Genomic DNA, 23,444 nt, shown 5'->3' on the forward strand with positions numbered 1-23,444 from the left:
GGGGCAGCCTCCCTCAGCTGACCTTGTGCCCGGGGTCTTCCGCTGTCCCTCTCCTTCTCCACCTGAAAGCACCGTCCCCACCCCCACCGGGGCTGTCTGAGGGGCCACCGCCCTGCTCACAGGCCGTCCTGTTGGATGGAGGGGACGCCCCCACCCCACCCCACCCCAGACACTTAGGGACAGGCTCAAGGCTGCCCTCCTTTCAGGTTCTGGCTGTCGGACTGCCCCCGGACGGCTGAAGCCGTGAACTTTGCCACCCAGCTGTACAAGGAGCTGACCGCGGTGCCCTACATGGCCAAGTTTGTCATTTTCGCCAAGATGAATGACCCCCAGGAAGGGCGTCTGCGATGCTACTGCATGACGGACGACAAGGTGGACAAGACGCTGGAGCAGCACGAGAACTTCGTGGAGGTGGCCCGGAGCAGGGACATAGAGGTGGGGCGGGGCCCCCTCCCGGGGCTCACGCCTCGAGGGGAGGCAGCACCTCCAGGGCCGCGGGTCGGGGGGATGTGGCGCTGGAACCCCAAGCCATCAGGAGGGTGGCCTCTGCAGAGGGAGCTCCTGGGCTGTGTCCCTCTGAGCCCCTCTTGACAAGCATCCTTGGGAGGTTGTCCCAAAGCTGAGGACACCGCCCTGTGTGTCTCAGGGAGGCAGCAGGCTGTCAGCCCGGTGGTTTGTGGTGCTAAGAGCTGACATTCATTAAAGTTCTCACCTCCCACATGTAATTAAAAGTGCTTGAGGGACTTCCCTGGTGGTCCAGTGGTTACAACTTCACCTTCCAATGCCATGGGCATGAGTTCGATCCCTGGTCAGGGGACTAAGATCCCACATGCCTCACAGCCCAGAATCTAAAACATGAAACAGAAGAGATATTGCAACAAATTCAATAAAGATGTTAAAAATGGTTCACATCAAAGACAAAAAATCTTTTAAATTTTTTTTTAAAATAGAAAATAAAGATACTCGAGTGACGTCATCTCCCCTGATTCTTACAACAGGGTGTCCTTTTCTTATCCCCAGTTTACAGATGAGGAAACTGAGGCTGGGAGAGGTTAGGTGACCTGCCCAAGGTCACACAGCTAAGTTAATGGTAGAGAAAGGACTTGTCCTACTTTCTCTGCCACACCAGGGTTTGGGTGGTGCCAGGAGCGGGAAGCAGGGGAGAGGTTGGGCACACAGGAGAGCCATGATGTGCGGGCCCTCGGTGTGAAGCTGTCGCCCATCCTGGAGTCCTCACTTGGGTTAAGATGTGTAACAAGCCAGGACCTTGCCCAAGGTCTGGCCTCAGAGGCTCTCCTGAGCCTTCCAGGGGTTCTGACGGGCCAGAAGGAGGAGCCCAAGCCTGGGACCCGCCTCAGATGCTGTTCAGGGCACTAACCAGGCAAAGTATTTAGTCTCTTTGGGCCTCAGTTTCCTCATCTGCCAAATGGGTTCCTGGTAACTTCTCAGTGGAAAGTATTATATACACAACAGGGATCGTTATGCCATGGGTGAGATTACAATACCGCATGGTCTTTCTGCCACTTGCATAAATGAAACCTTGTTGGATGGGTGTTAAAAGAGAGAAATGTTTTCTGGAGCCGTATTGTGATCTGCTAGCGGAGTTCTGGAGTCTTTTGATAAGCAGCGGCGATCGACCACATAGGGAGACATTGGAAGTGCTGCTTATTATAAAAACTCTTTGAAGTAAAGAAGCATCTGCCAAAACCCTCCATGGGGCTTCCCAGAACACAGCCTCTGGGGTTGTGGGGAGGGAGAGACCAGGGCTGACAGGTGGGATCGGGCGTCTGCGCGTTCCCACCTGCTCCCTCTTTCCCGCAGGTTTTGGAGGGCATGCCCCTCTTCGCCGAGCTCTCGGGGAACCTGGTGCCTGTCAAGAAGGCCGCTCAGCAACGGAGTTTCCTCTTCCAGTCCTTCCGGGAGAACCGGTTGGCCATTCCCGTCAAGGTGCGCCCTCCTCTTGCCCACCCCTCGCCCGGGTCTAGAAGTTCGGGAGGCAGAGGCCCCAGAGCCGGCCGGGATGGTGGCCGGGGTCGGGGAAGGGGATGTCCTCTGAGCTGGCCGGGCTGGTGGCCGGGCTCGGCAGGGCGAGGGCAGCCCCTGACCCTCCATTCTGTGTGACTGAGTCCAGGTGAGGGACAGCAGTCGGGAACCTGCAGGGTCCTTGTCCTTCCTGCGCAAGGCGATGAAGTATGAGGACACGCAGCACATCCTCTGTCACCTGAACATCACCATGCCGCCCTGCACCAAGGTGAGCGCCCTGCCGGGGCCCTCAGCCAACAGACAGCCTGAGACGCCGCCCCCCTCCCCACCCCCGGGGTGGAGAAAGGCCCTGGGCTCTCCTCTGACACAGGCTGTGGCCCAGTCCTTCCTGCAAAGCTCAGGAACAAATGTCAGGGTGCAAGGGTGACACCCGTGTCCACCCCGAGGCCCCAAGCTCCCCAGGACGCCCCCTCCGGGAGGTTGGAAGGCGAGGCCTGAGAACCAGATGGCCGGTGACTGAAGGTGTCCCAGCCACAGCAGGGCTTCTTTGGAGCCTCTTTCTCCTGAACTTGCTCAGGGGCCAGGCCCCCCCCAGAGAAGGGAAGCCTGGTATCTCAGCCCAGCGCTTGCCCGGGGCTCTGAGCTCAGCGGAGGCGTGAGGACCAAGTGTCACCAGTGCCAGGGAGCACCAGGCTGCACCAGGGATGGAGGGACTGCCTCTGCCGTATTGGTGACATGGTGTTTTCATCATCAGCCTTTCATGCCCAACTAGACAAGCAAGGCCACGTCCAAATGTCAAGGCTCGGTTTCTCTTCTCTGACTAAGGACAAGGGGGAGCCGACTTCTTTTTCACCAGAGGGGCTCCCGAAGCCTTGAACAAGCACCCTGCTGCTTGGCCACAGGGCCAGCATGCAAAGGCTCGGGCATCAAAACACGTCTTTTGAGCAGAAAGGAATTCAGAAAGAAAAGCTCATGTTTTTGTTTTTAATAATTCAAACCCCAGCTCCACCGATTACTGTCTGAGTAGCCCTGGGTGGGTTGCCCCAGCCTCTGGGCCGGTGACTTGGAAAGAATGACAGTACCTGCCTCAGGGACCATCAGGCAGGGCCTCGCACGTGATTAGGGCTGCGTGAGCTTATTATTGGGCTTCCCGGTGGCTCAGTGGTAGAGAACCTGCCTGCAAGTCAGGAGACACTGGTTCGATCCCTGAGTTGGGAAGACCCCTTGGACGAGGGCGCAGCAACTCACTCCAGTATTCTTGCCTGGAGAATCCCATGGACAGAGGAGCATGCTGGTCTACAGTCCACGGGGTCGCAAAGAGGCGGACATGACTAAAGCCACTTCTCACAAACGCACGAGCTTATTATTATTACTATAAATGAAGAATATGAGTCTCATCGACTCCTTCTCACCACACGCCCCCCCATACAAAGCCTGTGTGTCATGGGGCTGCTCGTCACCAGGGTGTCCGCCCCACACCCACAGCACCCCCTCCTGGCCTTTCTCCTGCAGGGCAGCGGAGCCGAGGAACGGAAGAGGACGTTGACGCCGCTGGCCCTGAGATACAGCCTTCTCAGCGAGTCCACAATGGGTACACACCTCTCCGTGCTCACTCGCTTCCCTGGGGGCAGCAAGGGAGGTCGTGTCGCCTCACCCTGACGGGAGCTCCCCGAGCTGACACCATTGGCTCAGCCCTCGGCCGGGGTCTCCACTGACCCTCCCAGGCTCAGCCGCCAATCAGGGGGACACAGAGCGTGACCTGAGCGCTCTATAGGTCCCCCACCCAGGCCGGGCGGTTCTGTGTCCTGCCAAGGCTACTAAACAGAATGCCATGCTTCCCCCAGGTTTCCTCAGTGGCACCGACCGGGCCGACATGAAGATGACTCTCATATCAGATCACCTGGGCCTCAGCTGGGCCGGTGAGTCAGGAATCGGGGCTAAAGAGCACGCTGCCTGTCCACACCCACCTCTACACCGCCTCCCCTCTAAACAGCAGCACTGACAGTGTTTCTAAGCCTCTTCCCACCATCCACTGTGCATCTGATCCGGGGTTGTCTCTGATGGGGCTGTTGCCCAGACAACGCCTTTGGGTACCAGGGGAGGCAGGCCCCCTCCCTCCCCCACTTCTCTCTAGTTTTCCTCTTGAGAAACTCAACTTCTGACATTACAGGAGACCTTAGGGTGGATCCAGTCGGCCCATTTTACAGATGGGGAGGCTGAGATCCCACTAACAAGGCTGACTTTGGTTGTGAAGGGAGTTATTGATAGAGCCCTGAAAAGACCAGCAAACCAACAACACACAAGCAAACACAAAATGTGTGTCCTGACTGCCTGCCCATCACTCCCTACACCACACATGTCATCTGTCCTGCAGGCTGGCTTTGTTGAGGGAAAGGAGGAAAGACAAGGGCAAAAAGCACTCTGCTACCGCTTCTTGGTTTTGTGAGTGTGTATGTTTGTGTGTGTGTGTGTTGTGTGTGTGGTGAGTGTGTTATGTATGTGTTGTGTATGTGGGCTATGTGTGTGTGTTGTGTATGTGTATTGTGCATGTGGTGTGTGTGTCTGATGTGTGTATGTGGTCTATATGTGTTGCATATGTGTCCTGTCTGTGTTGCATATGTGTTGTGTGTGTCTGGTTTGTGAGTGTGTATGTGTGATATGTGTATGCAGTGTGTTTGTGTGTGTTGTATATGTGGTATGTGTGTTTGTGGTATGTGACTGTGTGTGTAGTGTGTATATGGTGTGTAGTGTGTGTGCTGTGTGAGTGTGTGTATGTGTGGTGTGTGTATGTGATGTGTATGTGTTGTGTGTATGTGTTGTGTTATGTATGTGTTGTATGTACGTGGAGTGTTTTGTATGCGGTGTGTGTTTATGTGGTGTGTGGTGTGTGTGGTGTGTTATGTATGTGTTGTGTGTGTGTTGTGTGTACATGGAGTGTTGTGTATGTGGTATGTGTTTGTGGTATGTGAATGTGTGTGTTGTGTGTATGTGGTGTGTTGTGTATGTGGTGTGTGTGGTGTGTTGTGTATGTGGTGTGTGTATGTGGTGTGTTGTGTGTATGTGTTGTGTGTACATGGAGTGTTGTGTATGTGGTTTGCGTATGTGATGTGTGGTGTGTTGTGTATGTGGTGTGTGTACTTGGTGTGTTGTGTATATGGTGTGTGTATGTGGTGTGTGGTGTGTTGTATATGTGTTGTGTATGTGTTGTGTTGTGTGTATGTGGTGTGTGTATATGGCGTGTTGTGTATGTGGTGTGTGTGTGGCATGGTGTGTGTGTGTTGTGTGCACATGGAGTGTGGTGTGTGTGTGGCGTGTTGTGTGTGTGTTGTGTGTGTTGTGTATATGTTGTGTGTACGTGGTGTATTGTGTATGTGGTGTGTGTATGTGGTGTGTGGTGTGTGTATGTGGTGTGTTGTTTATGTGTTGTGTATGTGGTGTGTTGTGTATGTGGTGTGTGTATGTGGTGTGGTGTGTGTACGTGGTGTGTTGTGTATGTGGTGTGTTGTGTATGTGGTGTGTGTACGTGGTGAGTTGTGTATGTGGTGTGTGTGTGGCGTGTGTGTGTGTTGTGTGCACATGGAGTGTTGTGTGTGTGGTGTGTGTACGTGGTGAGTTGTGTATGTGGTGTGTGTGTGGTGTGATGTGTGTGTGTTGTGTGCACATGGAGTGTGGTGTGTGTGGTGTGTGTACGTGATGTGTATGTAGTGTGTGTATGTGGTGTGTGTACGTGGTGAGTTGTGTATGTGGTATGTGTTTGTGGTATGTGATGTGTTGTGTATGTGCTGTGTGTACGTGGAGTGTTTTGTGTGTGGTGTGTGTGTATGTGGTGTGTTGTGTGTATGTGTTGTGTGTATGGGGTGTGTTGTGTGTATGTGGTGTGTGTACGTGGTGTGTTGTGTATGCGGTGTGTGTACGTGGTGTATTGTGTATGTGGTGTGTATGTGGCGTGGTGTGTGTGTGTTGTGTGCACATGGAGTGTTTTGTGTGTGGTGTGTGTGTATGTGATGTGGCGTGTGTATGTGGTGTGTTGTGTATGTCGTGTGTGTGTGTGATGTGTTGTGTATGTGGTGTGTATATGGCGTGTTGTGTGTGGTGTGTGTGTGTGGCGTGGTATGTGTGTGTTGTGTGCACATGGAGTGTTTTGTGTGTGGTGTGTGTGTATGTGGTGTGTTGTGTATATGTGGTGTGTGCAAGTGGTGAGTTGTGTATGTGGTGTGTGTTTGTGGTATATGATGTGTTGTGTATGTGGTGTGTGTACGTGCAGTGTTTTGTGTGTGGTGTGTGTGTATGTGATGTGACGTGTGTATGTGGTGTGTTGTGTATGTGGTGTGTGTACGTGGTGTGTTGTGTATGTGGTGTGTATATGGCGTGTTGTGTGTGTGGTGTGTGTGTGGTGTGTGCACATGGAGTGTTGTGTGTGTGGTGTGTGTGTATATGGTGTGTTGTGTGTATGCGGTGTGTGCAAGTGGTGAGTTGTGTATGTGGTGTGTATATGTGGTGTGTTGTGTATGTGGTGTGTATATGGCGTGTTGTGTGTGTGGTATGTGTGTGTTGTGTGCACATGGAGTGTGGTGTGTGTGGTGTGTGTACGTGATGTGTTGTGTATGTGGTGTGTGTACGTGGTGAGTTGTGTATGTGGTATGTGTTTGTGGTATGTGATGTGTTATGTATGTGCTGTGTGTACGTGGAGTGTTTTGTGTGTGGTGTGTGTGTATGTGGTGTGGTGTGTGTATGTGGTGTGTGTATGTGGTGTGTTGTGTATACATGGAGTGTTTTGTGTGTGATGTGTGTGTATGTGGTGTGTGTACGTGGAGTGCTGTGTGTGTGGTGTGTGTGACACACGCACATTCAGGCTCTCACCATCGTTTTCCGCGCTGGTCTTCCTCACCCCTGAAACAAGACTCAGTCCCTGTGCTCTCATCTGAAGCACCTGCGAGAAACAGCAGTGAAGACAGCGGGAGAGGAAGAGCTCTCCTTCTGCGATGGTGCCTTGCATTTAGATGGGGACTTGTATTTCCATTTCAAATGTAAACAGTGCCTTTCCCTGAAGAAACACAAATACACAGATGCATTTCCATTATGACTGCTTCCCGAGGGAAGGGGGGTGGCGTTTGCCGCACCAACAGTGCCAAGGGCATCGGCTGTTCAGTCCTCCCCAGGGACCCCAGCCGGTCCTGCGACCTCACGTGGCTCAGCCTCATCACCCATGTTCCAAGTGATGACAGCGAGAGCATCCGTTCATTCAGTCAGTCAGTCCTTATTACTCTGCTGTGATCACGCCTCCTCCTGGCGCATTTCCTGGGGATGCCACAGGGCAGATGTCACCTTACACTAGGCATCCTTGGGAAGGAGGCTCCAAGACCACAGGGGACTGTTCTCTATCTCAGGGTACCCCTCGGGGCGCCCCGCTCCCCACTCGGGCTCGGGGCCAGGGCCAGCTCTACCTGGTCTCACCCCAGTCTTGGTTCCTTGCGTGCAGAGCTGGCCCGGGAGCTGCAGTTCAGTGTGGACGACATCAACAGGATCCGCGTGGAGAACCCCAACTCCTTGCTGGAGCAGAGCCTGGCCATGTTGAACCACTGGGTCACCCGTGAAGGCCAAGACGCCAACAGTCAGTACTGGGGCGGGGGCGCAGCTGGGACCCTTCTCTCCCCAAAGCCTATGCCAGCTCACCAAGTAGTTCTCCCCAGAAGTTCTCCCTCCAGATTCCCGGGGTGCTGTTGACCTTTGGAACCAATCTCTTCTGCACACTCTTTTACACACATACACAAGTGCGCACACACACATGCACACACCTCTGAGGGTCCCTGGTCTTTCGGGCAATCCTGCCAGGAGGGCACATCAGAACCTTGCCCATGACCTCTTCCCATTCTCAGGATGAGTTTGCAATCACACCAGGACCCCTAAAAGACCGCATCTGTGTAGGGTGTGTGCGTCCTGGTTGAATTTCTCAAACGAGAACTGTCCCCTCAGGACAGGACAGAGCCTGGCCAGGAGTCCCCTTGGATGTAGTTCTTGTTCCCCAGGATTTTCTTCAACCTGGAGGGAAGATGTGACTCACTCTTTTCAGCTCCTCCTCAACCACATTCCTGAACACAAAACACTTTGAGGAAATTGAGTGTTTACATTTGCATCTCAAATCAACTGGCAAGGACCAAAGATTTCTAAAGGACAGAATCCAGTTCTTCTCACTCTCATTTTCTTGGAGTATTCCTCTTGTTATTGTTCTGTTGTTTAGTCACTAAGTTGTGTCCAACTCTCTGCGACCCCATGGACTCTAGCCCGCCAGGCTCCTCTGTCCATGGGACTTCCCAGGCAAGAATACTGGAGTGGGTTGCCATTTCCTTCTCCAGGGGATCTTCCTGACCCAATGTCTCCTGCATTGGCAGACGGATTCTTTACTGCTGAGCCACCAGGGAAGCCCCAGTATTCCTTTTGGGTTACAAAAAAGAAAAAGAAAAAAATAGTCTTTCCATGCCTTGAAATTCACCACTGTTCGGGTTTGGAAAAGATCTGTTCGAGGATAATAAAACACAGGCATCCATCACTTTACTGTGCTTCAAAGATACTGCATTCCTCCCCCCACCCCAGTTCATCATGTCTGTTGGTGCCAATTTCCAGCAGCATCTGCTCACTTTGTGTCTGTCACATTTGGGGAATTCTCTCAGCGTTTCACATTTTCTCATGATGACTGCATTTGTCCCGCTGATCTGTGGTCAAGGTCCTTATGTGACTATGAAGACTCACTGAAGGCTCAGAGGAGAGTTTGCATTTTTTAGCCATAAAATACCTTTAAGATATGCACCTTGTTTTTTTCTAGACACAATGCTATCACACACTTAATAGACTAGAGTGTAGTGTAAACATAAATTTCATATGCACTGTGTATCAGTTGCTCAGTCCTGTCTGACTCTTTGCGACCCCACGGACTGAAGCCCTCCAGGCCCCTTCCTCCATGGAATTCTCCAGGCAAGAATACTGGAGTGGGTTGCCATTCCCTTTTCCAGGGGATCTTCCCGACCTGGGAATCGAACCTGGGTCTCCTGCATTGCGGGCAGATTCTTTACCATCTGAGCCACCAGGGAAGCCCCTGGAAAATCAAAAAGTTTGGTTTCTCGCTCTTTTGGCTTTATTGCATAGGCTGGACGGAAACCGTATCATCTCCAGGTCTGCCTGACTTCTCCTAGAAGTAGTTTGTTTGGACTTTTAGAAAAGAGGGGTCTGCAATACCCCCCCCGCCCCCCGCAACACACACACACAGGTACTCCAGAGTTCAGAGCCGCACGGGCGGCCCACGTGGCCCGCAATGGGTAGCGGCCCGCGAGCGCCCTCTTCCTCCGTTCTGCCCGCAGTGGAGAACCTGTACGCCGCCCTGCGGAACATCGACCGCGGCGAGATCGTGAACATGCTGGAGGGCGCAGGCAGGCAGGGCCGCAGCCTCAAGCCCGACCGCCGGCCGGCGGACCGGGATTACTCGTCGTCCCCCTCCCAGATGAATGGTGAGTGTCCCCCGGACGTGGGGGTGGGCCGAGCCGCCGCCGCCGCCTGACCCTCCCTGGAACTTTCTAGCCCGGTGGGGTGGCCGGAAGTCAGTCTCCCTCTGGATGGGCGGTGGTGAGAGCAGAGGTGATGGGGGTCCCAGGGCGCCCAGCAGGATGGGAGGGGCGGCCGCCGCCCCCGCTCCGCTCCCCTCCCCTGCTTGCTGCGCCCTCCACCTCTGCGCAGACCCGCCTGTGGACACGGGGTTCTGGCGCAGGTCAGGTGGGGACCAGCGGGAGGTGTCCTTAAGCCCTGGGCTACCCCTTCTCTGGGGCTAAGCGGGCTCTTTCCTTCGAGCGGATTTCTGCTTTTGTCTCCCTTTTTTTCTCGCCCCATCCCTTCCCCATCACTTGTTTTGATGCAGTTTGGCCTGGCACGGAGCCCCTCCCGCTCTGGTGACCCCGCTTCACGGGAGGTCTGATCTTTGCCCCCAGCACCCCCTCTGCGACCTTTAAAACATCTTCCTTGCAGCAGAGGACAGGCCGTGTGAGGAGTAGGGCCCAGACCCCCATTCCCCTCCATCTGCGTCTCTAATCAGAGCGCACAGAGGCAGGCCGGGGCCTCGTCCTGCTGGGATGGTGGGAGCTGGGACCCTTCCTTTCCTCTTGATCTCTTGATTCCACGTGCTGGGCTATCAGCTTCTTCTTTAAAATCCGCAAGTTGGATCAGAGAGCTGAGGTTCCTTACAGGCCTTGAGAAACAGTTTGGTTCTGGGGACCGGCTTTCCGGGTGCCAGGTATGCACCCCCATCCCACCCCTCCAGCTTCACCACTGACCTCCCCCCGCTCCTAGGTCACCAGCCATCCTGGCCACCCCCACGTGTGTGCCCCCATGCGGGCCCCTGCGGCCTGAGCTTGTGAGAGACTGGAGGCGGGGGGCAGGGGGCAGGGGCCTCCCCAGTGAACGCTGCACCCCTCACACCGGTCTCTCTCTGCGAAACCCTGCGTCCAGTGCCCCGCAGGCCCAGGGCTCATCAGGTGACCGCGTCCTGCGGCCTTTCTCTTCTGCCTCTGACCTCACCTGGGCTGCTGGTCTGCTCTTGCCCGCACTGCCTGCCTTCACTGCCTCACCCCCGGTGGCCGGGGTTCAGGGCTCTCTGCCTCCACAGATGCTTTTCCCGAGGACCCCCGGCCTGCCCCCTGGGGAGGGCGCTGCACTTCCGTCCAGGGACTGTGTGCAGCTCCGGGCTGTCCCCAGGGAGGAGGTGCGCTCTCAGCCCCAGAGTGCAGGGCTCCCAGACCAGCCCTCTTCCTGCCCCTTGGGGGACTGGCTGGACATGACGGGGACCGCTAAGCTACCAACTCGCTTTCACAAGCACCAAGGGAGAGTGGCCGAGAAACGCTGCAAACTGGGGGAAATCAAGAGATAAGACACTTTTCCCTTTTTTAACGAGATAACTAGTGACTTGGTTGGGTTTATTGAAACCCAGAGTTGGTTCAGTCAAGGCAAGTCAGCAAGTTTCGGGGGTTTTGTACCCCAAATCTATGGACACCGGGCACACAGAATTATATGAGGATAAACAAGGCAATTACAACACTTAAAAACCTGTCAAGAGGACAGATCCCATGCCAAGTGTTCTTATCACAATAGAAAAAAGATTTTTTAAGGGCAGTTACATACACGAATATTTATGAATGTCCCTTCTGGCCCAGGGACTCCCATGGGGCCTGGAGACTCTAAAGCTCAAGCAGAGTTCTAACCCCCATGGGCCTGGGCCCCGTGGTCCATGACTGTGGAAAGGCTGTCCGGTTGGGCCGCTCATTTGGCAAATGTTCTTTGAACACTTGCCACCCGCCAGAGGTTGTTCTAAGCAGGGCAGATAAGTCAGTTCTCAAACAGACCCCGAAAGGAGCAAAGCCCCAAACTCTGCCTTCATGGAGCTTGCCTTCTGTTGGGACAGGCAAACAAAAATCCATGTAAGTGAGTTAGATAATGTGCTAGCAGGGTGATGAGGGGGAAAATGGAGTCAAGCAAGGTTGGAATGTGGGGTTGAGGGGTTAGATAGTGGGGTGGGAGTGGGTAGCATTTGAACAGAGGCTGGAGGGAGAGGCGGGGTGGGCATGTGAACTGGGAAGGGAGAGCCCAGACTAGCAATCTTGGCAGAGAGGCCCTGAGCAGGTGTGCCTGGGGCGTCCGCAGAGCACGGAGGGGCCAGAGAGGAGGAGGAGAGGGCAGGGGCCGCGGGAGGTTTTACCGGGAGGGCGATGGAGAGCCGTGGCCGGTCTGGAGCAGAAGAGTCCCGAGATCTGACCAGGGGTCCTCCCTGCTTTGGTTGCAGACACACTCTGAACGCTTCTGTGCTTCCTGGCCGCTCTGTCGCCTGTCAGCCCTTCCGAACCCCTTGTCCCACGGGTGTCCCGGCAGACGCGGGCTGTGTGCCCTGCGTGCTCACTCCCGCCAGGCCGGAGCAGACACTCAGACGTCCGCTTGGTCCATCCTGGCCTTTCTGGGCACCAGAGCTGGCTTCTGTGTATTTTTCCTGCCTTCTGCCTTCCTGTCCCAGGAAGACCATGCCCTTCTGGCCTGGAGCGGAGGAGCAGGAAGGATCAGAGCTGGAAGAGCAGGCAGACGGCTGCCTCCTGCGCCTCCTCTGGCTTTCTGTCCTGGGCAGCCCGGCCCTCGCGCTGGTGGCCACGGCGTCCCCTTATTTCCTTTGTGCTTCACCTGCTCTCTGCTTGTCTGAGCCTCCCTAGGCCGCCGTGGGCGCTCAGGGCGGTGATTGGTTGCTCTGTGGTTTCGGGAAGATAGGAAGCTGAGTTCTCTCATTCTTCCTTCCTGGCTCTTCTTGCTGGGTTTGTCTGGACTGGCCGGGGCAGAAGGGCCAGTTTGCTTCTTCTGTACAGGAGGGAACTACCCCAGACCCTGGGAATAAATGTGAAGGAAAAAAATTGCCCATAGAGCAAAAAAAAAAAAAAAAAATCGTGTTCCTAAAAATGAAACAGATTTCTCATATGAAAGGGAAAGATGGACATCTCATATCCTGCTTAGTCAACTCCATTTGGTTTATGGGTTGGATGCAACATCTACTTGGAAGTATGTCTCATTTCTCTCAACTCTTAGCACAGCTAGTGAAGTGTGGCTTCTGTCTGAGGTCACGTTGTCTGTCCACCCTTTGTCGAGTCTGCTGCTGACGTCAAACTATTAGGGTCATTGTTAACGTCTGGGTTAACAGAGACCCCGGGTGACAGCTGAGATAAGGAGGGGCTGGAATCAGGGGGTGGGTACTACTGGAGTGTTCTGCCCCAAGGCTGTGTGTTTGGTTGCCTGTTACCTGATTTCCCCAAAATGCTCTAGACAGAAGGATGGGCTGGTGACCCAGGTATGGCAGGGTCACGAAAGACTGCTCGAGAGACAGGCACTTCTGGATCTCAAGCAGAGGACTCAGCCAACCTTCCTGTGCTCTGGTCCACCCAGACTTTATTTGATAGTCCTCGCTGAGCATGGCCTCTGCTCAGTAGGACCCACTCCACTGAGTATGGCCACCTACAGCCTCAGATCCATGCTTGTGGGGGTGTGGGGGGGTCAGTGGGGTCTTCTGGAGACTGAGAGGGGCAGGGAGCATAGCCCCCAAACCCTGAGATCAGGGAAGGGGCTCCAGGATAAACACAAGGCAGAAAGAAGTCCTGAGGAAGGGTGTGCGTGAGTTCTCTTTGTAGACACACTTTCATTTAGGTGAAATTCCATTCATGTGAACCCCAGGAAGTTTCAAGGTGGTAAAGTCACCAAGAATGAGACTCAGGCATACTGTGACTGGCAGAGTTATTACCCTCTCTCACCCTTAATCAAATCCTACTGAGATTCCTAGGAGCGATAGAATGTTTATCCAGCCATATCTGAGGAGCTATCTGAGATGCAGTCCACTTCTGGCTAAGATAAGGCAACAAGGACTGAATATATCCCTGCTGCTTAAAACAAGCAAAAAAATGGACAAGCTATATGAAACAGCAGTTTTCAAGACACTGACATCAGGCAGTAAAGGTCATATGAAACATGGAAAATAAATGAGATGAACCCTACAATTGCTTGGATTACTGCCTCGAAAGAGTTTCTAAGTCATGGCGGAAGGAAGAGAAATCCGGAAGACCCCCTGGTTAAGGAGAAGTTGCTAGCAGTCCAAGGAGATCAGGGCAGCTGGAATTCCCTAGAGAGACAGCTGCACAGAGACAGCACTCTGGAGAGCTTCAGAAGGTCCCCTGCAAATTTTGGTTGCTTATTAATCATCTATCCCCAACAGTCAGACTGATTGTTCACAGACATTGCATAGGGAACACAGAGTGGTCCTTCTCAATAATGGAGAATGATTAGCCCTAGATTGATCAATGCTCCCACCTAATTAACCTTGAAAGCAAAACTCAAAAGGATCAAACTGTTTTCAAGTAACTCAACGACAGAACGAAGCTCAAGAATCATTTGTTGTTGTTCAATGCTAAGTCATGTCCAACTCTTCATGACCCCACAGACTGGCTCCTCTGTCCACTACTATGTCCCAGAGTTTGCTGAAATTCATGTCCATTGAGTCAGTGATGCTATCTAACCATCTCATCCTCTGCTACTCCCTTCTCCTTTTTGCCTTCAATCTTTCCCAGCATCAGGGGCTTTTCCAATGAGTCAGCACTTCACATCAGGCCAAAATATTGGAGCTTCAGCTCCAATGAATACTGAAGCTCCAGCTTCAGTCTTCCCAATGAATACTCAAGGTTGATTTCCTTTAGGATTGACTGGTTTGCTTTCCTTGCAGTCCAAGGGATTCTAAAGAATTGTTACAGGAATATAAGATATCCAGCACCCAACAAGATAAAAGTCACAGTGTCTGACATCCACATAGTCCAATTAAAGATTCTCAGACACACGTTCAAAGAGGCAGGGAAACAAAACCCATAATGAGGAGAAAAATCAATCAATTAAAACTGATGCAGATGTTAGAATTAGTAGACAAGAATGGTAGAACAGTTATAACTATTTCAGATGTTCCAAAAGTCAAGTAGAAACTTGGAAGATGCTTTTTAAAGGCCCAAACCAATCCCCTAGAGATGAAACTACAATATATAGGTTGAAAAATACAGTGAATTAAATTTCATTAAAGAATAAAAGTGAACTTGGCAACATAGTAATAGAAACTCTCCAAAATGAAACACAGGAACAACAACAGAAAGTCTTTAAAAGCATCAGTGAGCTATGGGGCAATTTCAAGTGACCTAATATTTGTGAAATTAGTTTCCAACAGAGAAAGGGTCTGAAAATGTATTTGAAGAATTAATGGCCCAGAATTTTCCAAGTTGACAAAAATAATAATTACACAGATCCAAGAAGTTCCATTAACCACATGAAACATGAAGTCTACTATACCAAAGCACATTTTAAACAAATTAGTCAGAACCAGTGATAAAGTTTTTAAAGTAGCCAAAGGTGGGGAAAAAGATGCATTATATATGGAGATAAAGATAAGGATTAATCAGATTCCTCATTGGAAACAATGGAAGTAAGTTAGCAGAGCAATATCTTTAAAGTAGAACATCTCTAAAGTAACCTAGAATTCTATACCCAGCAAAAATAACTTCCAAAAAAACGAAAGCAAATAAAGACTTTTCCAGACATACAAAAGCAGAAGGAATTGGTCAACAGGAAGTGACTGCTACAAGCAATTTTTTTTTCATAAAACGTCCTTCAGGCCAAAAGAAAAATGACACCAGAAAGAAATATAGATTTACATGAAGAAATGAACAGTGCCAAAAATGTTAACTATAATACATAATTTTCTCATTATTTAAATCTCTTTAAAAGATAACTGTTTAAACAAAATAATATAATTTTGTGTTTATAACATATAAAAGTAAAATGTATTACAACAATGGTACAAAAGTTGAGAGAGAAAAATGGAAGTATATTACGGTAAGGTTCTTATAGTATATGCAAAGTGTTATGATATCACTTAAAATTAGACTGGGGTGGTTTAATGACGTATGCTAGAAGCCCTAAAGCAACTACTAAAATACTCAAAGAATCATAGCTAATAAGCCATCCAAAGAGATAAAGTGGAAATTTTCAATTAACCCAAAAGAAGGCATAAAGAGGGCTTCCCTGGTGGCTCAGTGGTAAAGAACTCACCTGCCAGTGCAGGAGACACGGGTTTGATGCCTGACCTGGGAAGATCCCATGTGCTATGGAGCTACTAAGCCCGTGTACCACAACTACCGAGCCTGTGCTCTAGAGCCGCAGAGCTGCAACTACTGAGTCCAAGCACCCTAGAGCCTGTGCTCTGCAACTAGGGAAGGCACTGCACTGAGAAGCCCGTGCACCACAATTAGAGAAAAACTTGTGCACAGCCAAAAATAAATAAAGTTATTTTTTTAAAAAAAGCATAAAGAAAGGGAAAAGAGAACAAAGAACTGATGGGACAGAAATAGAAATTAACAAATGATAGATTTAAACCTAACCATATTAATAATATCATTATTGTAAACGATCTAAAAAAACAAAAGGCAGATATAAAGGTAAATTTCAACTATATACTGCCTACAGGAAATGTCTTTAGGTATAGAAACACAAATTCCTTAAAAGTCAGAGGGTGAGAAAACATAAACTATGCTAACACTAATCAAAAGAAGACTGAAGTGGCTGTAGTAATGTCAAACAAGTAGATTTCAGAACAAAGAATGTTACCAGGGATAAAGAAAGTAGTTTCATAAGGATAAGTAGTCCACCAAGAGGGCATCACGATCTTAAATGTTAATGCACCGGTAACATAGCTTTAAAATACATGAGCAAAATCTGAGAAAACCACAGTGAGGAATAGACAGGACCACAGTTATAGTGGGAGATTTCAATACCCCCATCTTGATAATTGATAGAACAAGTAGAAAAATGAGTACCCAAATCGATTTGAACAACAGTCATTCACCTTGAACTGCTTGACATTTATAGAACATTCCACCCAATGACAGCAGAATATACACTCTTTTCAATTGCGCCTGGAACAAACCAACATAGACCATATTCTCAACCAGAGGTCCCCGACCCCTGGGCCACAGTCCACCTGTCAGGAACAGCAGGATTGAGTAGCGGACGAGTGAGCGAAGCCTCATCTGTATTTACAGCTCTCCCCAACACCAGCATCACTGCCTGGACTCCATCTCCTGTCAGATCAACCGTGGTGTTCGATTCTCAATAAATTGAACACAATAAATGTAATGCACTTGAATCATCCTGAAATCATCTCCTGCACCTGGTTCATGGAAAAAATTGTCTTCCACGAAACTGGACCCTGGTGCCAAAAGGGTTGAAGACCATTGTTCTGGACTATAAAGCAAGCCTTGATAAATATCAAAGAATTTAAGTCACTCAAAGTATATTCTCTGACCACAGTAAATTAAATTACAAGACAGTAACCAAAAGATACATAGGAACTCTCAGACATTTGGAAGCTAAATAATACACTTGTAAGTAACCCGTGGGTCAAAGAAGAGAGCCAAAGGGAAATTAGAGAGTATTTTGAATCAAATGAAAATGAAAACACGAGATGTCAAAATGTATGGGATGCCAGCAAAGCAGTATTACGGAGAAATTTATAGTGCTAAACATCCACATTAAAGAAGAGAAAAGTTCTCAAGTCAGTTACCTCAGCTTTGTAATATTTTAAGATATTCCAAAAAGAACAAATTAAGCCCAAAGTAAGCAGAAGGAAGATAATAAAGATCACAGCAGAAATTGATGAAACTGAAGACAGAAAACACTAAAGAAAATCATTAAAACCAAAAGCTGGTTCTTTGAAATGATTAATAAATTGATCAGCATCCAGCCAGACTGATCATGAAATAGAAGAAAAGAATTACCAATATCAAGAATAAGAGGTAATATCACTAAAGATTCTATAGGAAGCAAAAGGATGATAATATTATGACAATTTTATTCTGATAAATTTGAAAGCATAAATGAGATTGACAAAGTTCTTGGAAAATACAAACTATCAAAGCTCACATAGGAAGAAAGAGATACTCTGAATATATTAAAGAAATTAAATGTATAATTTAAAACATTCCCACCAATTTGTAAGTTGGTGCAGCCACTATGGAAAATAGTATGGAGGTTCCTTAAAAAACTAGTTGCCATGTGATCCTGCAATCCTACTCCTGGGTGTATATCCAAACAAAATTATTATTTGAAGATATATGCACCCTAATGTTCAATGCAGCACTATTTACAGTTGTCAAGACATGAAAACAAGCTGTCCATCAACAGATGAATGGATAAAGAGGATGTGGTACATACATACAATGGAATATTACTCAGCCTTAAAAAAGAATGAAATAATGCCATTTGCAGCAACATGGATGGACCTAGAGATGATCGTACTAAGTGAAGTCAGTCAGACAGAGAAAGACAGCTACCATGTCAATTATATGTGGCTCTAAAATATGGCATAAATGAGCTTATCTGTGAAACATAAACAGATTCCCAGACATAGAGAACAGATTTGTGGTTGTCAAGGGGAAGGGGAGTAGGGAGAAGGATGGATTTGGGATCAGCAAATGCAGGCGATTATATACAGGATGGATAAGCAACAAGGTCCTACTGTACAGCACAGGGAACTATATTCAATATCCTGTGATAAAACAGAATGGCAAAGAATATGAAGAATATATATATGTGTATATACGTATATATATATATAACTGAATCACTTTGCTGCACAGTAGAAATTAAGACAACATTGTAAATCAACTATACTTTGACAAAAACAAATTAATTAAAAAAGAAAACATTCCCACCAAGAAAATTCCAAGCCTAGATGACTTCACTGTGAATGCTACCAACATTAAGGAAGAACTAACTCGCTCAGACAATTTTAAAAGACATAATATTTCCCAGCTCATTCTATGAGGGCCACTTTACGTTTTTGGTCAAAAAGAAAAGAAAAGAAGGAAAGCCATTTACGGAAAAACTACAGATCAATAAGGAGTGAGCGTTTATGCAGAAACTCTAAATTTTAGCAAATCCGAATCCAACACTATATAAAAGGACAATGCATCATGATCAAGTGGGGTTCATCCAAGGAAGGCAAAATAGGTGAATATACTCAAAACTAAATCAGCATCTGGTTTTGCATATAGGGAGCTTGGATGTTACCACACCATGCTGACAACAAGTAAAAAGCTAAACACTTTGAAAAATCAGTAACTCTTCTAGAATCTGTAGGAGAAGTAAGGACTTAGGGCAAATTACTATCCCCCAAATTGGACAGTCTGATCGGTGAATATGAAGAATAGCAACTTACTGGAGCAGAGTCCTAAAGGCTTCTACAAAAGAACCTGAAGCTAACATTACACTTGCTGGTGAAAGACTGAGTGCTTTCCTCCTACATTCAGTAACAAGACAATCACGTCTGCTCCTCCCGCTGCCGCTTTTTTTCTTTTCTTTTTTAAAATATTTATTTGTTTGGCTGCACCTGGTCTTAGGGCACCCAGGTCTTCAATCTTCCTTGCAGGGTGTGGGATCTCTTAGTTGCAGACTGTGATATCTTGTTCCCTGACGGGGAATGAAACCCCAAACCCCCAGCACTGGGAGCGAGGAGTCTTAGCCACTGGACCCCCAGGGAAGTCCCACTACCCCCTGCTTCTGTTCAGCACTGTCCTTGAGGTGCTCCTGGTACAATAAGGCAAGTAAGAGAAATAAAAGGCAGCTAGACTGGAGAGGAAGAAGTAAACTGTCTTTGTTCACGGACAACATGATATATATAAAAATCTGATGGACTCTAACAAATGAGTTTGGTGAGGTTGCAAGATACAATTTCAGTATATAAAAAAAATCAGTTGAATCCTATATGCTAGCAGTGAAAAAGTACACACTGAAATTGAAAAAAGAATAGCCTTTACAATAGCATTGAAAAAAACAGAAATACTTGGAGGTGAATCTGATAAAAGATGTGAGAGATATACACTGAAAACTACAAGACATTGCTGAGAGATATTAAAGAAGACCTGAGCGAACCCTGGCAGGTAGTGGAGGACAGAGGAGCCTGGTGGGCTGCAGCCCACGGAGTCGCAGAGTCGAATATGACTCAGCAGCTGAGCAACAACAAATAAATGTAGAGATACCCTGTTCTCATGGGTCAGAAGACTCAGTACTGTTGTCAGTTCTCCCAGAAATGGTCTAAACGTCTGATGCAGCCCAATCAAAATCCCAGTAGGCTTTTTTGTGAAAAGTGACAAAGTTGTTCTAAAATTTATATGGAAAAGACCTAGAACATCCAAAACAACTTTGAAAAAGGACAAAGTTGAAGGACTTATAGTGACTTTAAGAAATGGCCACCCACTCCAGTATTCTTGCCTGAAAAATCCCATGGACACAGGAGACCGGGGGTCTATAGTCCATGGGGTCACAAAAGAGTCGGACACGACTTGGTCACTGAACAAGAAGATTTATTACAAAGCTACAGTGACCAATGCAGTGTGGGATTGTCATAAACATAGATAAGTCAGTGGGACAGAATAGAGTCCAGACATAGAACCACACATAGAGGAACAACTGATATTCAGCAAAGGTGCAAAGACAGTTCAGTGGATTGTCTTTACCACATATCGTGCTGGAGCAATTGGATATTTATATGCAGAAATGAACTTGGATTCATACCGTATATAATATACAAAAATTAAATCAAAATAGATCATAGAGTAAATGTAAAACCTGAAACTATAAAACTTCTTGATTAAAACATAAGAAAAAAACCTTAGAGATCTTGGATAAAGCAAAGATCTCTTATATGCGATACCAAAAAGCACAACCCACAAAGGAACAAATCAACAAGTTGGACTTCATCAAAAACTTCTGGCCTTCAGAATGCACTACAAAAAAAATGGAAAAAAAAAAAACCAAGATACTGATTGGGAGAAAGTATTAGCAAATAATTATCTGATATAGGACTTGTATCCACAATATATAAAGAACTCTCAAAACTCAGTAATAACAACCCAAGCTTTAGAATGAGCAGAAGATTTTAACTTAACCAAGAAGATAGACAGATGGCAAACAAGCACATAAAAAGATACTCAGCATTATTAGTCATCAGGGAAATACAAATTAAAACTATTGGTATAAGGAGGTACACTACACATCTGTAAGAAGAGCTAGAGTGAAAAAGACTGACCATACCAAGTGTCAAGGAGGATACGGAGAACCTGGGACCCCCCCATGCACTGCTGGTGGGAATGTAAATGGAAGGACACTTTGGAAAAAAATTTGGTTGTTTCTTTAAAAGTTAAAGATATACCTACAGTGTGACCTAGCCATTCAGCAAAAACAATGGATGAATTGTCAATACAGGCAACAACATGGATGAAATTAAGCTGAGTAAAAAAAAGAAAAAAAGCCAGACACAAAGATTCCACACTGCATAGCTCCATTTAGATAAAATTCTGGCAAATGCAACTAATGTACAGTGACAGAAAGCAGATTAGTGGTTACCTGGGAGCAGGGTGGCGGAAGGAAGGACTGCAAAGAAGCCTGAGGAAACCTTTCAGGGATGATGAATGCCCCCTCGTCACTGTGCTGATGGTTTCATGGGTGTTTCCCTGTGTCCAAAGTTATCAGATTATCTACTTTAAATGCATGCATTTAGGGCTTCCTCCATGGCTCACGGAGTGATAAAGAGTCCATCTGCCAATGCAGGGGACACGGGTTCAATCCCTGGTCCAGGAAGATCGCACATGCCGCAGAGCAGCTACGCCCATGTGCCATAACTACTGAGCCTTTGCTCTACAGCCTAGGAGCTGCAATTTCTGAGCCCACATGCCTCAGCTGCTGAAGCCTGGACACCTGAAGCCTGTGCTCCACAACAAGAGACACCACTGCAATGAGAAGCCCTTGCACGGTAACTAGAGAGTAGCCTCCATCGCCGCAACTAGAGAAAAGCAACTAGAGAAAAACGAAGACCCAGCACAGCCAAATAAATTGTGTGTATGTATACATGTATATATATGCATTTATCGTATGCCAGCTCTAGCTCCATGAAGCTATCTTTAAAATATTGTATCGGCAAAATCTAGAACCACTCTGTGTTCCTTAAGCAAGTTGCTGAATCTCTAGTTTCCTCATCTATAAGGTAGGAGTAATGTTGTGACAAATAAAAATAACATGTTGGATATTTTTTTTTTTTTAAATCATTCTTGTTACTTTTAATACAGGATATATTTTTATGAGAGAGAATTCAATCAGTAATGGTAATAATGGAAAAATGCTTTCAAGAATAATAACAAGAAGAAAAATAATTATGTGATTCTTAAACAGCCTGCTCACCTCTACCTGGAGAGGTTTCTGTGGAGGGTTGGAAGGCCGTGGCCCTGGTTTCCCAGTTTGGTCATAATCTCACACGTAAATGACTTGGTGTCTCTATGGTGGGAGGCTCCGATGCACGTGTGTCCCCCACCCTCCGCTTTGTCCCTCCCAGTTTGGCCAGAGCTAGGGGGCTGCCTTGGTCCCTGTCACCGCACAGCCCTCCCACCAGCCCACACCACCCCCAGACACCATGGATTCTTCTTCCTTTTCCTAATTTGGAGATGCAAATCCGCGTAGACGTGTAGGAGTCTTGTAGATCAGTTAGGAGGAAAGCTCCCGTGGAAGACTATGAGAGTCAAGTACATAGCTTGGTTGCCGGCAACCTTGCACACCTGTCATCATTAGCTGCGGCCGTTTCACGACTTATGGGTGAGGTCATCCGTCCTGGCTCCCGTGTCCCTCCCATATCTGAAGGCTCCACACTGGGACAGGCTCCTTGTCCTTGGAGTGGACAGTCCCGTGAACCAGCTTGGGAGATCATGGGGCAGGTTAAGAGATGGAGGATCCAGGTGAGATGGAAGATCCTGGTGAGCTGGAGTCGTTGGGAAAATGTCGTGAAAGAGGACAAAGAGAACCTGTCCCTGTGTGTGTGTGTGTGTGTGTCTGTGTCTGTGTGTGTCTGTGTGTGTCTGTGTATGCCTGTGTGTTTATAGTCCCCAACCCTTTAGCACGTATGGTCCTGGCATGGAAGCAGACCTCAGTATGTTTTGCTGGGAGAAGTGAGTGAATGAGAACAGCTGAGCTCTGTCAGAAGTCTAGCAGATGGAGGGCAGGAGCTGAGGCCCCGCTGGGCATGAGGTGGGCCGGTCTGGCCAGGAGAGGGGGCCGAAAGCCTGGATGCGGTGGAGGGGGCCGAGTGCGGGACGGGTGGCGGGATGGAGAGTGTGGACACTGCATTAGGGGCCTCCCTGGGCTCAGCGGGAAGGGCCCCTGGGGGCCCTGCAGGGCAGCCCCACCCGCGAAGGTCCCTTTGGACTTTGCTCGGTCTTCAGAGGTTGTGGGCACATGCATGCTCCCAGGGCCCCAGACTAGCTGGACCCAGTGGAGAATCTTGGCTTCTAGACCTTACCCTGCCTGTGGATCAGCACTAGCTCCAAAGGGAGGGCAGCGATCCCCTCCCTCACCGCAGTTAGAGGAGGGCTGAGGCTCCTAACACACACACCGATCTCACACTCACGCCTGTGCCCCCACAGTATCCTGACATCTGCACACCAGACCCAACCAGGAAACTGTCAGAGGTCGGGGTCCCGGCACATCCCCAGGGAACAGGCGTGGGACCAGGCTGCGCATCAGGGGCCTGGGCCCTCCAGCTCCCCTCCCGCTCCCCTCCTGCTCCTCTCCCGTGGGCTCACGGCTGACCTGGAGGGAGCAGGCAGACTTTCGAGGGAGCGGCGATGTGCCTGGGACTTCATGGGCCCTCTGACCTGGGCTCCCGCTGTTAACCCCGGAGGACCCCCCACCCCACCCCCCGGTGCCACTTTAGACCCTTCCCAGTTCCTGGAACCCATACGCCGCTGCTTGCAGACGGCTGACCCCTTCCCAAGCCTCCTCGGGGTTTCCCGTTTGACCACCGCGCCAAGGTCTGCGGATGCTCT

General features: G+C 48.8%; 1 protein-coding gene across 12 annotated transcripts in view; it reads left to right on the forward strand.

The window, feature by feature from the left end:
* The window catches only part of ANK1 (ankyrin 1), a 232,830-nt gene that overhangs the window by 190,975 nt on the left and 18,411 nt on the right, over positions 1-23,444 (forward strand). For 10 of the 12 annotated variants that reach the window (XM_081519219.1, XM_081519218.1, XM_081519217.1 and 7 more), the window contains 7 exons: positions 207-435; positions 1,822-1,947; positions 2,132-2,251; positions 3,496-3,574; positions 3,828-3,902; positions 7,463-7,594; positions 9,336-9,482. In XM_081519219.1, coding sequence (XP_081375345.1) covers positions 207-435; positions 1,822-1,947; positions 2,132-2,251; positions 3,496-3,574; positions 3,828-3,902; positions 7,463-7,594; positions 9,336-9,482 — 908 coding nt within the window. Of the gene's footprint in view, positions 1-206; positions 436-1,821; positions 1,948-2,131; positions 2,252-3,495; positions 3,575-3,827; positions 3,903-7,462; positions 7,599-9,335; positions 9,483-23,444 lie in introns of all 12 variants that reach the window. The other 2 variants (XR_014061892.1, XR_014061893.1) reach the window with 1 other exon arrangement.

Source organism: Giraffa tippelskirchi, chromosome 8 (genome assembly GCF_054371585.1).
Source record: "Giraffa tippelskirchi isolate mGirTip1 chromosome 8, T2T-mGirTip1v1.2.pri, whole genome shotgun sequence".
In the NCBI taxonomy this organism is placed as follows: Eukaryota; Metazoa; Chordata; class Mammalia; order Artiodactyla; family Giraffidae; genus Giraffa; species Giraffa tippelskirchi.